The following is a 13,639-nucleotide window of genomic DNA, read 5'->3' as shown; positions in this document are numbered from 1 at the left end:
TCGCCAGCAGTGATGAGAGTTCCCATTGCTCTATGTCCTTAGACTTGTTTGTCTCAACCATTTCATTGGTATGTAGTGGTATCTCATTTTTTTCTGAGACTGAACACAGATTTCCATTTGTTTTAAAAACAAAATGTTGTTAGTCTCTAACAGGGAACAGTATTGAGTGGTGGTTGAGAAGTGAGGATATGATGTTAGAACTGGAATTCTGACTTACCTACCTCATAACCATCTCTTGAGCCTTGGTTTCCCCATCTGTAAAAAAGGGATTATGATAAATTTTTCATGCGCTGGCTGAGAAAAGGAAATGAATAAAGCATATAAGGGCACAAAATAGGCCCTCAGCAAATGGGAGATGTTATAAAAATAGACCCTGGCTAGTGAGTTGATTATTCCATTCAAAGCCTGATGTTCCCTCCTTAGCCATGATGTAGAATCATGTGAGAGCAATGTGTGGAGTCAGACCTTTATTTTTCGCCACAATCAGGAGAACGGGTTTCAGAAAAAAGAGAACATCAACCAGCAGTGTATTTTCTTTAGCTTTGGAATGGACCCTCAACTAGTCATCCTTTAGGCCTGGCTAACAGGGGCCCGGATGAATAGGGAGGGTCCTTAGGCCTGGCCTCTCAACCCAAGTACACCTAGATGTCATGCGCACAGTGTGAGCATGGCGTCTTTCCACAGGCGCCCAGGACAGTTAAGCTGGGGATCCGCTGACATTTCTGGGCTTATGGTAACCCCTATTCAGGGCTTTTAGGAGATCAGAACTTTGCTGAGCTTGAAGCAGGAATCATCCAGGCCCTTGGAGTCTGGAAAATGTTTCTTCTCCCTTTGGATGTGCTCACACCCTTTAATGTGCCTATTTGCTTCTCATACTATTAGGTCGGTCAGCAAAGTAATAGCACAGTTTCCTTATTTGCTGGGGAGGGGAAGGGGAGGAAGTTGAGAGTGTCGAAATTTCATCCAGGTGGGCCCAGGCAGAAAGGAGTTGCAGCCTTACTCTGTTCAGTCCGTTACCCGCTCTGTGCTGCCTCTCCTGAGTTCACATGCCTGGCATCTTCTTTTCTCAAAATTAGGGTGACCTTATGATTATCATCTCTTCTGAGAGGGAAAGGGGTGCTATTCAGATTTATTCCAGAAGACATGAACCAGAATTAGGGGCAGACTTGGGCATGTGGTCGCCCTGCTCCATGCCTGCCCTTAGGAAGGTCCTGTCTAGCTGTGAATTTGTCCTTGTGTCACCAGCCTCATCCCCTCTGCCTCGGGAAGCCATTTAACTTCTGAGCCTCATTTTCTTCTTCTGTAAAGTGGGAATTAAGGTGTAGGTGTACCTGTCCAACTTGTTCTTTAGGGTGATTGTCATCAGGGCCAAGGGAGACAATGTGCAAAGAGCCTTTATGAACCTAATGTGAAGAGCTGAGCAAATGTGAAGGTTCTTAATAACAGGTGGTACCAACATTGGTGGAGCGAGGGTTCTTTTGTCTTCAGGTTGCCACTACACCATCCACCTGGGTCATTTTATAAATATTTGTCCACGTGTAGTGGCTTTTTAAGGAGCAAGATCAGTTCCACCAGCCATTGTGGAAACATACATATTATATACTTGCTTTCAGCTCTCAAGTTTGGTTAGGTTCCTAGATCTGGTCAGAAGCCTCAGAACCACCTGGGAGCAGATGGTATCACAGTCTCATTTACAGATGAGGAAACTGAGGAGGCCCAGAGGGGAAGGGACTCTCCCAAGGTCACATGAGTAAGTGAAGGGCTCATGATCTCCCAAGGGTAAATCATGGGAGGGACATTGTAGCCCGTGAAGAAAGACTGAGTCTGGCACCAGGCCTTGGCTCAGAGAAGGAGCAGGAACCAGACATAGCCTCTTCCTAGAGTGCTGTTACCCCCTCAGTAATGCAGATAGTCACACCCACAGGAGGGGGCTATGCCCAGGTTAGCTGGGCCCCCAGCATCAGGGATACCTGTCCTCCCAGCCCATCTCCTGGCACCCTCAGGGCCTGCACAGACCTCTGCCTGCCTCCATATATGCATTCTCCCTCCCCTGCTCAGGCCTCTTTTCATTAACAGAAAGTAGACACGAGAAGCCGAACTTTCCCACCCCCAGGACAAAAGTCAGAAGGGCATTTGCCTTGTGAGGTTAGAGGTCTCAGGAGGAGTGTCCCCTCTCTTTGTCCCCCCAGCTGCCCCTGGACGGGGGCCACTCAAGGAGTGGGAATGGAGGAGACTTACCTTTGCCCTTACCTTAGGAATCTGAGCACAGGGCACTGGCTCTGTGTCTGAGAACTTCACTCCTGAGTTCCCTTCATAGTGGGAGTTGGGAGATCTGATGGGTTTTTAGTTTGGCCAGACTGGCTAGAATAGGCTCAGCCTATTTTGCAGGGAGAGGAAGGGGCTGGTCCTGACCTAAACTCCTAAGTGGGCCATGCTCTGTCTCCAGACTGGACCTGTCCTGGGCTTTGCTGCTGCCGATCCTGTGCTCTCATTCCAGGCTGCAGTGAGTAACTGTCATTTAGCCAGCAGAATGATGCAGGTGTTCCCAGTTTGGCCATACCTGTAGACCTGTAGCCCAGCTACTAATGTGTAAGCCCTTCCTGGCCAAGTGTTAACTCTTACCCTCCCTGCAAAGTGGATGCCAAGGAGTGGATAACGAAGGCAGCAGAGAAAGTGGGAGTAGGTGGCCAAAGGGGGCTGCCCTGGGCTCAATAGCTCCAGACAGGCCTCGGCCAGGGGTTCTAGGGCACAGGATCGCTGGTTCTTTCTGCTTCAGAACACAGGGCAAGCTTTACCCCACTTCTTGCTCTGTCCCTCCTCCCCCAGCCCATTTTCTCCTGGGAGAATCACAGGGCAGGATCCTGGTGAACAGTGAGAGCCAGCTTTCAGTCAAGTGGTCCAAGGCCTGGAGAGAATTCAGGGCCTGGGCTTGCCTGGGACAGGACCAGTTTTGCTTAGTGTCCTGCTTTCTGCGTTTTCTTTGTGGGTGAGCGGTAGCTGTTCTGTCATTTTCTGTCTCACTTCCTCCCCAATCCCCAGGCCAGCCCAGCACTCCTGGAATACTCAAACCATTCCTTGGCTGCTCTCTTCCCCATCAGTTTCCTCTCTGAAAAGTGAATAGACCCCACCAGGGGTCTTCAAGGTGGGGTATGGGCAACATGCTGCTGAGAATATAGGGAGAAAACCTTAGAACCCCTGGCTCTCGCTCTTTTTCATCTGCTACTTTTTTATTCATATTTTTTGTGTAAGGTTTAAAATATGCACTCCATATTTATAAAGCGATAATTGTATGCAATTTATTAAATAGACCTAACTTGGGAGGATTTTGCTAAAACATTTTATCAGTGGGAGTATGCAGTCCAAGTATTTGGGCAAGCAGAGGTCAGCAGACTTTTTCTGTAACGGGCCAGGGAGTAAATATTTCAGGCTTTGTGGGCCATATGGCCTCTGGTGCGGCTCCTCAGCTCTGTGGTGATAGCATGAAAGCAGCCATAGGTAATAGAGAAACAAATGGGTGTGGCCGGGTTTCCAATAAAACTTTTATTTCTGGATACTGAAATTTGAATTTCATAGAAATTTCATGTGTCACGAAATATTATTCCTCTTGATCCCTCTCAGCATTAAAAAATGTAGAAACCATTCTTAGCTCGGACCCTGAAACAAACAGGCTATGGGCCTTTGGACCATAGTTTGCCAACCTCTGCTCTAGACCACTGTTCTCAAATTTGAGCCTGCTTCAGACTCACCTGGGGAGCTTTTAAAAATGCATAGTTCAGTCTACGGCCATGCCACCCTGAACAAGCCCGATCCTGTCTGACCTTGGAAGCTAAGCAGTGTCGGGTCTGGTTAGTACTTGGATGGGAGATCACCTAGGAAGACCAGGTGCTGTAGGCGTAAAAAATAAAAAAATAAAGGATTGTAAGCTGACAAGGTCCTTGCAATCTGTGAGGAAAAAATAAAAAACACAAAAATAAAAAATAAAAATGTATAGTTCAGAACCCCAGCCCTGATTTTTGTAGATTTTATGGAAGGTCCTGGAACCTGCATTCTAAGAAGCAGCTCAGGTGGGTTGGAAGCAGTCTGAAGACCAGATTTTAAGAAACACAGCTTTGGAAGGTCTCCAGGGTTTTGGTGTGTTTAATTCAGCCAGCCCTTACTGACTGCCTGGGGGGTGTCATTTCTTTTTGCCTCTTTTTGCCCATTTTTGGAACCTGAACCCGAGGAGGAACCCACCTCTAAGATAAGGACCTGACCTCAGGGAGATCCCGGCATTTCTTGTCCCCCCAGGCTGGGATCCGGCTTCTGCTCACATCAACAAGAGGCAGAACGTCGTACCGGTTAAGAACACAGGCCCCGGAATCTGTGGCAACTCGCTTTGCCTGTCAGTGCTTTAGTTTCTTTCTTGTCCGTTGAATGGGGACTGTAATATACCCCCTTGTAGGTGCTGACGAGGTCAGATGAGCTGTGATGTGGGACACCTAGCACAGTGCCCGGCACCTATAAACAGAGTTGCTGCTATTGCTGCTTTTGACCAAGGTGGAAGCAAGGCAGCCCCCTGTCCCTGTCACAGGCACATAAAAACAGTCATTTGCATTTGTCTGGTGCTTTAATTAACATGGCCTTTTTCCATCCATCATCTCATTGCATCCTCCAGCTACAGCTGGGGTAAATACCAACAACCCATTTTACAGAGGTAGAGACTGAGGCCTAGCAAGGTTAAGTAACTTGTTCAAGGGCACACAGCTGGTTGTGTCCCCCACGAGAACCTAGTACTCTACCTGAAGCCCTTGGGGAGTCTCTCTCATCCCGGGATCTTGGTGACAATGAGAGAGTGTTTTGGTCAGTTTGCTGTGGGTCCTTTACCCGGCACTTTCTGCCCCTGCAGATAAAATACCATGAGGAGTTTGAGAAGAGCCGCATGGGCCCCAGCGGGGGTGAGGGCATGGAGCCTGAGCGCCGAGATTCCCAGGACAGCAGCAGTTACCGGCGGCCCCAGGAGCAGCAGCAGCCTCACCACATCCCGACCAGTGCCCCAGGTAGACGTGAGGCCTGCGGGGGTAGAGCATCTGAGACTAGGCCAGCTACAGGACGGGGAGAAGCCTCATAACTCACTCGCTTACTCACACACACACACACACACACCACCACCACCACCCCCCATCCCCACCAGGGACAGAGCCTGTGCTGGGCCCTCAGTGTGATGGGGGGAGACTCAGCCCCTGCTGTAGAATATGCAACACCTGCAAGTGTGCACACACAGGCATAAGTCTTTGAGAAGTGGGGGTGGACATACATGATAAGGGCTTCATGGAGAAAGGGAGGGGGCTCTGGCAGGGGCTGGGTTTGGCAGGATAGTTTCTGAGATCTGTCTCCTCCCATCTTTCAGTTTACCAGCAGCCCCAGCAGCAGGCAGCCCAGTCCTATGGTGGCTACAAGGAGCCTGCAGCCCCAGTGTCCATACAGCGCAGCGCCCCAGGTGGGGGCGGGGTGAGTATGGAAGCTGGAAGGGTTGAAGGTCATTGACCTAAGGCCTGGGGCTGCCAGAGATGGGTTGGCCTAGGGAAGGACATAGCTCAAGATTGTTCTTAGAAACCACACCCAGGAGGCCTGGCTTTCCCTGACCTTTGGCCCCAGCTCCTATTGTCATTGCAACCACAGTTGTATTTCATATGCTTTTACTGGACATTTCCTAGAGCTGAAGCATTAAGACTTTGGCTGAGGTTGGAAAGTGGAACCTGATGGAACTCTCTTGTGTCACCTGGAGATTTTTCTCCCAAGAATAGGTCTTTGTCCTGAACTTGGGAGCGAAGCCAGCCAGACTTATCATAGCTTCAAAAAAAGAAGAAAGACTGGTGTTTATAAGAATACAGACAACAGCGTACAGGGCATGCCAGATTTTTAAACACTAACTGGCCTCGTGTCCATTGGACCTTACTGCATTTCTGTTCTGAGAGGTGGGGCAGCACTATTGTAACTGTCTTGTACCTGCCCCTTAGTAGATGCCAAACTGGAAAAGGGTGATTGCTTGCAGAACATGAGACGCTGAGGTGAGAAAATTAGTGGCAGAGCCCAGCTGTCCCTGTCTCTCAGCTCCTGGCTCACTGCTCACCTGAGCTCTGCTCCAGGGTCCCAGAGAGCTAGGAAGGAAAGGCTCAGGCCCTGAGGGAGCTAGGCCCTGGGCTGACTGTACCCCCACCCCTGCAGAAGCGGTACCGTGCCGTCTATGACTACAGCGCTGCTGATGAGGACGAGGTCTCCTTCCAGGACGGAGACACCATCGTCAACGTGCAGCAGATCGACGACGGGTGGATGTATGGGACCGTGGAGCGCACGGGCGACACCGGGATGCTGCCCGCCAACTACGTGGAGGCCATCTGAGCCCACCAGGGGCCTTCCCGCCCCATCTGTCTTCAGCGCATTCCATAGCATTGCATCCGTCCTGGGCGTGACCTGTCCACCCTTCAGTGTCTTTGTTTTTTTAAATCTGCGACAGCTTGTTTATTCCCACCCTCCTCCAGCTTCTTTGGCCAACTGAAGCCTTGTTCTGCCACTTTTCGTGGCCTCCCTCCTCTGGCAGGTTTTCCCCTTGACCAACTTCTTGGTTTTCTCTCTGGATGGAATAGGTGTGGACTTCTCTGGGGGAGGCCAAGGCCTGTGGGGCTCGTCTGGAATGGGAGACCCATCAGCTCCCAGGCCTCTGCCTTCTCTCTTTTCTGCCCTCTCAGACCCTCCCGCCCACCTCCTCACATACCTGAACATTCCAGGGCTGGGGTGAGCCCCAGACCCCCAGGACTCCCAGGGGAGGGCCTCCATACATTCCTGGGAGTGGTACCCCACCACCCTTGCCCCTGGGATGGGGATGGGTTGGCGTGCTGCCACTGTGTAGGCACCAGTGAGAGGGCTTGGCCCCTACTTCTCAAAGATGGGGCTGCTGGCCCTCTGAGGGGTCCCCTCACCACCCTCTCCCTCTCTCAAGGACAACAAAAGAGGGGTAAAGTTCCCGCTTTAGGGTTCGTTCATCCTCCCCACACGTGTTCCTCCTCACACTGTGATTCTGCTCTCCTGCCCACACGTACCAGGTGTGGGCGAGGAGCTCCCCAGGAAGTGTGGCTTGGGTCAAGTTCTGGCCTTTCTTACTTTTAGGGACAGCTGCAGGAAGGAAGGGAACAGGGTGTTCTCTCCCTCAGTCCTTTTTACTTACTCCCAGCCCCAACCTCCAGGGACTCCTTGGCTGGAAGCCGTGGTCCTGAAAGGTAGGGCAAGGAAGCCTGCCTCGGGCCTCTTGGCTTTTGAGGCTCAGATCTGGGCAGGGTGGGCGGCTTCTTCCTATTCCTCACTGGAAGATTTCTCGAGCCTTCCATGGCCTTCCCTCCTGCCTGCTGCCAAATGGACCAGAATTGCAAAGCCACAAGACCTTCTTTATCTCCAGGACTTGGTATAGAGGCAGGAAGCATGTATATCTGTAAGTGTCTGTGACAGTCTAGTGTGAGCATGAGTGTGAGTGAAGGGTCAGGGTATGGCAGGTGTCCGGGCTTATCCGAGGGTGTGCAAAGCTATCTTTGATATTTTCCTCAAAATGCACATTGAGAGGGAAGGACCCTGAGGGAGAAAAGTTCCTTGTGTTTTCTTTGGAGTGAAAATTCCTCCTTTCCTATTATCCCCATATAGAGGAAGCCTACCTACCTGCCTTTGGACTATGCTGGGCAATAGTCGAGATGGTTGAGGATCGGTGGGGTAGGGGGAAAGGGGAAGCCTTCATGGCTTTAGGCATATTCTCTTCCCCCATCTCTGCCCTGGGCTGCAGAGTAGGGGCCAGAGGACCCTTTGTCACTCACACTGTGTGTGCCTCACTCTGGGGGCTCTCCCCCTTGACCTTCCCCTTGCTTACCTAAAGCCCCCTTGAAGCATTGGAAGACAGTCCCAGAGCTACAAAACTGGAAGCACGGGCCCCGGGATGAGGAAGGGAAAGATGGTGCTATCTCCGAGTCCCTTCTGTCCCTCATTGGTGGCTGTGACAACCCTTGCCTGGCTTTATTCATCTCTGGGCTCTCTTGTCACCCTGAGTCCACTCAGGTCTTACAGTTGATAATCTGATATGTGTGGGGGAGGGGCTTGCAGGTATAGTCATCAATCAAGTCCTCACTGCTTTTGAGTTGAGAATATTTGCCCCTAATCAAAGAGCTAAGGGAAATGACTGGGGAGGAGCCCCTGCCTGACCAACCCTGCTTGTCTTCAGCTGAGGTGAGGGCAGGTGAAGGGTCTTCTGTGGGTGATTTGGGGGATGAGGGAGCAATTTTGGGAGCCTTGGGGGAGGCACTGGTCCATTCCATTTCCTCGTGATCTCAAAGCACAACATGGATTCTGGGACCAAAGGTCAGAAACACATCCTGTTGAAGGAGTTGCAGTTAGGAGGGCGGGATGAGCAAGAAACAGCCTTTTCACTCAGCTTAATTTTACTTCCAAAACAAGGCAAGCCAGCCACTGGAATCTTGCTGTTGGGCCCTTTGCTCCTCCCATCCTAAAAATAGGGGAACTTTTCTTACATGCCCCCAGAGAGAGGAGGGGCTGTCAACACTGGTGCTGAGGGACCCAGAGGCTGCTGGGAGTCTTTGTTCCCCTCCAGAAACTTCCATCCCCAGAAGAGCACAGAACCTGAGTGCTGGGCTGAGTCCCTGGTCTTTTTGCAGTTCACAGAGGTCTTTTAGCCAATCTGATCCCAGGAAAGGAGATACATCAGAGCTAGAATGTGAATATAATGTTAGTGGACCAATAATATAAGAAGCCCAAATGTGAGAAAAGTGGATTCTTTTCAACATTGCTTCCTGTTTCCTTCATGTCCTTCTAGGGAAAACTGTTGCTTAAATTTTGCCTTTTTTTACCCTCACATATGCACTTTTGGGCCTTTTTTTTTTTTTTTAGTAGCTGGGGGAAAAAATTACCACCCCACAAACCTGTATTTAAAAAGAAACAAATGACCATGTGACATTTGCCTTTGTCCAAACATTTCATCTGTGTGTGTGAAGCCATCATTCATCTTTTTATATGGGGTGGTTGTCTCTTCTTGGTCTGTTTTGGTCCCCTCCCTTGTGGGCTTGTGCTTGGGATCGAATCCTTCTGTTATGATTCTGAACATTTGACTTAGACCATAAGTGAATCCTTCTGGTGACTCAAATAAAAGTATAATTTTTACCTGCGGACTTGGTTTTCTCTCTGGCTCTGAGATGCTGCTATGTGTGTGTCTCAGCTTTTTAGGGGCATTGGCCTGTTTCTCTCCTGGGAGCCCTGCCATCCTTTGGGAAGAGAATGACCAGTTTGGAAGCTGTCAGCTTAAAGTAGCAATTTGCCTTGACACCTTCCTTGTTGAGAACTTCCCACCAGTCTGCTTCTGGCTTTAGCCGTCTCTCCAGATTAGTGACACTCCCAGATATTTGCCTGAGCTCCCAGTCTCTTACTGATTTCCCTCACTAAGCACCTTTCTCTCCACTAGCCAGTGGGCTCAGGAGGTAATGGGCCTAATTCATCTTTAAACCCCGAGTGCCTGTCCAGAGCCAGTCTCATAGCTGCTCAACAAATACTTGTTGAATTAATAGGCTCAGCCGAGGGACAGTTTTAGCTCTCTGCATATAATAGGAGGTTGGCACATATTTGAGGAATGAAATGATGGAGAGACTGGGACAGTCAAGACGGGATGAAGCCATCTGCTAAGTGGCCTAGCAACCCACAACGTTCTACAATGCCTTAAAATTTGATGTTAACACATTTTTTCTCTGATCTTATTAACCTATGAGAGAAGTAACCACTATGATGTCCGCTTTACAGATGGGGTTCCCTGAAACCCAGAAAGACAGTGGAAGTTGTACCGTGGGACTGGCAGTCCAGGGCTGGAGGTCTTGGGACCCCTAGTGTGGTGCTCACAGTCTCATGCCCTGCTGCCTTGCCACAGCAGACTCTGTACCCACGCCCTATGCACGTCTCATTTGAATATCTCCTGGACTCTGTTCTTTGCTCCAGGTGCGTTGCGTCTAACCTCTGCCAGGAAGACCAGGTGGCCTCCTCTCTTCTGTGGGGCTGGGAAGAGGGCAGTGGTAGAGAAAGAATCTAGACCCTTTCGCCCCAGCTCGGTGCCACCAGTCAGCCTCATGCCCGGCTGTTTTGTAGAGAGGAGCGTTTCTCACTTGGAGCTCAGAATGAAGGCATTTTCTGGCTTCGGGCTAGCAGTAGGTTAGAGAGGAAAAGGGCTTTCCTGAGGTGATCCTGAACTGAGCTTTCCTAATGAGGGGAATGACAATCAGGAGAATGACAGCCCTTGTCAGCAGCGCCTAACAGTGTAGGGAGTGTCAGAGGCAGCACTGGGTGGGATAATTAAAGGCAATACTGACATCAGCTTCCCCTCTGAAGGAGCTGGCTTCCTAACATTTTCCCACTAGAAGGGAATGAATTGGCAAATCTTGCCTCCTGTGGGCCTGACCTTTTGTCTGGGAGCTGCAGCCCCCTTCCCCCCAGGAGGCTTCATTTACCTGAGCAATTTTAGGGAGTAGTCAGTCTGCTTAAGAGGCAATGGGTGCCAAGTCTCCACTCCCTGCTCCGCCTCCTGGGGACAGGCCAATGGGAGGAGTTACTAGACTCCCTTCTAGCCGTGACCTAAGTTCCTGAGATCTAGCTGAGGATGAGGCATATTAATGCCCTTAGCCCCAGGCCTTTCAAAAGAATATTTCGGGGTGGAGCCAAGGACACTAGGCCTCCGAGATGTCACAGGGAATTTTTAAAATTTACTAGGAAATAATTAAGACTTAGAAAAAGACATAAAAACAACACAAGACATACCTGAGTACCTACTACCTAGCTTAAAAAACAAAACATCAATTCTCCTTTTCCCTCAGAAGAAGCCACTTAAATTTGCATTTCTAGACATTTACTGAACAGGGATGAGCTTGAGAGTTCTTTAGTGCCTCTCTGGTGTAACACCATGTGGAGCTCTCTGGAGAGGATACAAGAGAACAAGACTGAGAAATGACCACAAAGAGACAAGAATAGACAAGGAGGAGAGACTCTGGTACTTACACTGTAAATGGAGTGATCTGAGCAAAATGCATCACAACCTGAGTAGTGTAGGTAGGGCTGAGTGGCATTTCAGACTAACAGGGTGGGCCAGTCTGGGGTGAGAAGAGTATGAACTCTGGAGTGTGCAAGCCTAGTTTTGAATTTTCGTCTCTGCCATTTCCATTGAAACATTAGGCAAGTTCTCGACCATCTCTGAGCCTCATCTACAAGTGATCTGTAGGGAAGTGGAAATTACATCATGTGTGAAATATCTGCCACAGTATAGAAATCCCATAAGTGTTAGCTCCATCCCCAGAGATGCCACCTAAGACTCACATGAGACTTTTGTCCATGTCCCTCCATAACGGGACCTTGCCAATGGCCCACCCAACTCCCAATCATTATTTTTCTGAGATAATTTACCAGGGATGTGTGAGAGGAAAAATGAAGAAGAAAAGCAGTCAAGAGAATTCATTCCTAAGGGTTCTGGATAAAGATTAGATCTCCTATGTCCATATCACGAGACTCGGCTTATATACAAAGGGGTGAGATTGGGTTCCTGGGGAGAAATTGAGCCTCTTCAGTTCTGCCTCTGCTAAATCGGGCAGTTCCTTGGTTACCCGCTCCCGGGCTTTATGATTGGTTGTTTGTGGTCTGTGATGGGGAGGAGGGAAGTAAGCTGCCGATGGAGCTGCAGCATCCCTTAGTTTCCGACCCTGGAAGGGGGCGGGGGGAAAGATCGAGGGCCGAGCAGTGGAGGGAGGAGGGAGCCATTTCTCTCCCGACTGCAAGCTCCGTGCTCACAGCTCACATTTCCCTGGAATCCAGAGGCCTCCTCTGCCAAGGACTCCATAATGCTGGATATTTTCATCCTGATGTTCTTTGCCATCATAGGCCTGGTCATTCTGTCCTACATCATTTACCTACTCTAGTGGCCTGCAGCTGCGGCAGGAGCCCGCAGGAGAACAGCTCAGGGGGGAAGGATGAAGCTGACTGGCCCAGCATCCTGCTTGCTGACGCACCGGTGGATTGTTGCTTCTGGTCATTATTTCGGGTATCGATTCAAAAATAAAATGAAAAGAGATCATGTTTTCCTATTTTTTTCTCAGATGCACTGATATAGCATATCTCAGACCACTCTGAAAATAAGAAATGCCAATTTCTTTCTTTGTGACCTAATTAAAAATAGGATTTTTTAAATGAAAAATAAAACCCACAATGTGAAGGATTTTTAGGTAGAATGGGCTGGGAGTGGTGTGCATGGTGGGAAGGACTATAATTTCCTAGTTTCTTTCTTCAGTTTTAGGTGCTCAAACTTCAAGTTGTCCATTCTCTCCTGATAGTTAAAGATAAAACACATGTTTATATGTCAGCGGAGTGGTTTACAGTTATGCTTGCATAGTTGCATTAATTAATTAGTGACTCATTCTTACTTGAGGATGAGATAGGAAATGAAATTTACTTGGGAATGAGGTTTTGAGGGAAGATGTTCATTCTTTCCCAACTGTGGGGTTTGGTGGAAAAGAGAGAGGAACTCCCATTTCTTTTTTTAGTCCATGGCCAGTACACAGGAGCTGAGACCTTTGCTGCTGAGCCTTTTTGTTTCTGGGTTTCCCACAGCTCCTGGTCTCCAGTCCAACCAGAGGCCTCTTATCAACTGCAGCAGTCCTGCCGCCCAGCAGACCTCTTCCAGAGCCTTCCGGATATGGTTAACCCCTGTCAAGCAAGGGGCTTTTGGAGCTCAGAGGCAGAGGCACTCGGCTTGGACATCAGGAATTCATGGGCATGGATGGCAGATGCTGCCTGGTTTGAGCTGTAGTTGGAGGGTGTTGAGAGCACAGAGAGCTGAAATGTAGACTCATTAAAATTACCATGGAGAATTGCTCAAAAATTCATTTTGATAGCCTTTCCTTAGTTCTAAATGCAACTGCATATTATGCTAAAATGTTCTTTCCTTTCCCTTTCACACGAAGGTTCCCTTTTAAGTCTAAGAGCACGTTGTCTCTCTTTATCTGTAAGTGGTCACGTTATCACTCTGCCTTTTTAGATTGCACAATCTGGGGTTGTGCGGTTTCTCTTGTTTTAGTCTCTAGTCAGAAAGAACTTGTCGTTTGAGTTTTTAAGATTTGTCTTCCCCACCCCATATCATTTGTGCCCCAGTTTCTCATTTAAAGAGAGAAATGGTTATATAGTCCTCATTCTTTGTGCCTGGCTGAATTATAAATTATTGAAACAAGCTGGCTATACTTACCTTACTTGTTATTTGGGAGAAAAAATCTCTCTCCAGCCCTAAAATAAATGTTTTTAAAAAATTGTCAAATGTTCCTTTTCTGGAAAAAAAACTTTCAACATTTTCTAAAATAGGGTTGAAGAAACCATATATTTTGGGATCCAGAGAAGACTTGGGCCTCAAATCTGTGGTATCTATTCCTTTGAAAAATTCATTATAATGGTTCTAAATTTGATTTTCTAACTTAAAAATAAACAAAGGAGAAATATGAACTTAGTAGTTTTTATTCACAATATTGTGTTCAATTTCCATGTTTTTAAAAGAAATAAAATCGAGGCAGTATGCTATCTTTCACAGTTAGAATGGAAA

General features: G+C 48.6%; 1 protein-coding gene and 1 pseudogene across 2 annotated transcripts in view; both read left to right on the top strand.

Moving 5' to 3' along the window:
• The window catches only part of LASP1 (LIM and SH3 protein 1), a 36,539-nt gene extending 27,342 nt beyond the window's left edge, over window positions 1-9,197 (top strand). The window contains exons 5-7 of one of the 2 annotated variants that reach the window (XM_025041804.1): window positions 4,886-5,036; window positions 5,387-5,487; window positions 6,205-9,197. In XM_025041804.1, the coding sequence (XP_024897572.1) occupies window positions 4,886-5,036; window positions 5,387-5,487; window positions 6,205-6,378 (426 nt within the window). In that variant the 3' untranslated portion in view covers window positions 6,379-9,197. The remainder of the gene's footprint in view (window positions 1-4,885; window positions 5,037-5,386; window positions 5,488-6,204) is intronic. The other variant, XM_006924720.2, reaches the window with a different exon arrangement.
• On the top strand, window positions 3,776-3,894 carry LOC112473273 (annotated as a pseudogene).
• Window positions 9,198-13,639: the final 4,442 nt, after the last annotated feature.

The sequence above is a fragment of the Pteropus alecto genome, unplaced genomic scaffold (genome assembly GCF_000325575.1).
Source record: "Pteropus alecto unplaced genomic scaffold, ASM32557v1 scaffold98, whole genome shotgun sequence".
NCBI lineage: Eukaryota > Metazoa > Chordata > Mammalia > Chiroptera > Pteropodidae > Pteropus > Pteropus alecto.
This window is presented reverse-complemented; position numbering and strand designations above follow the sequence as displayed.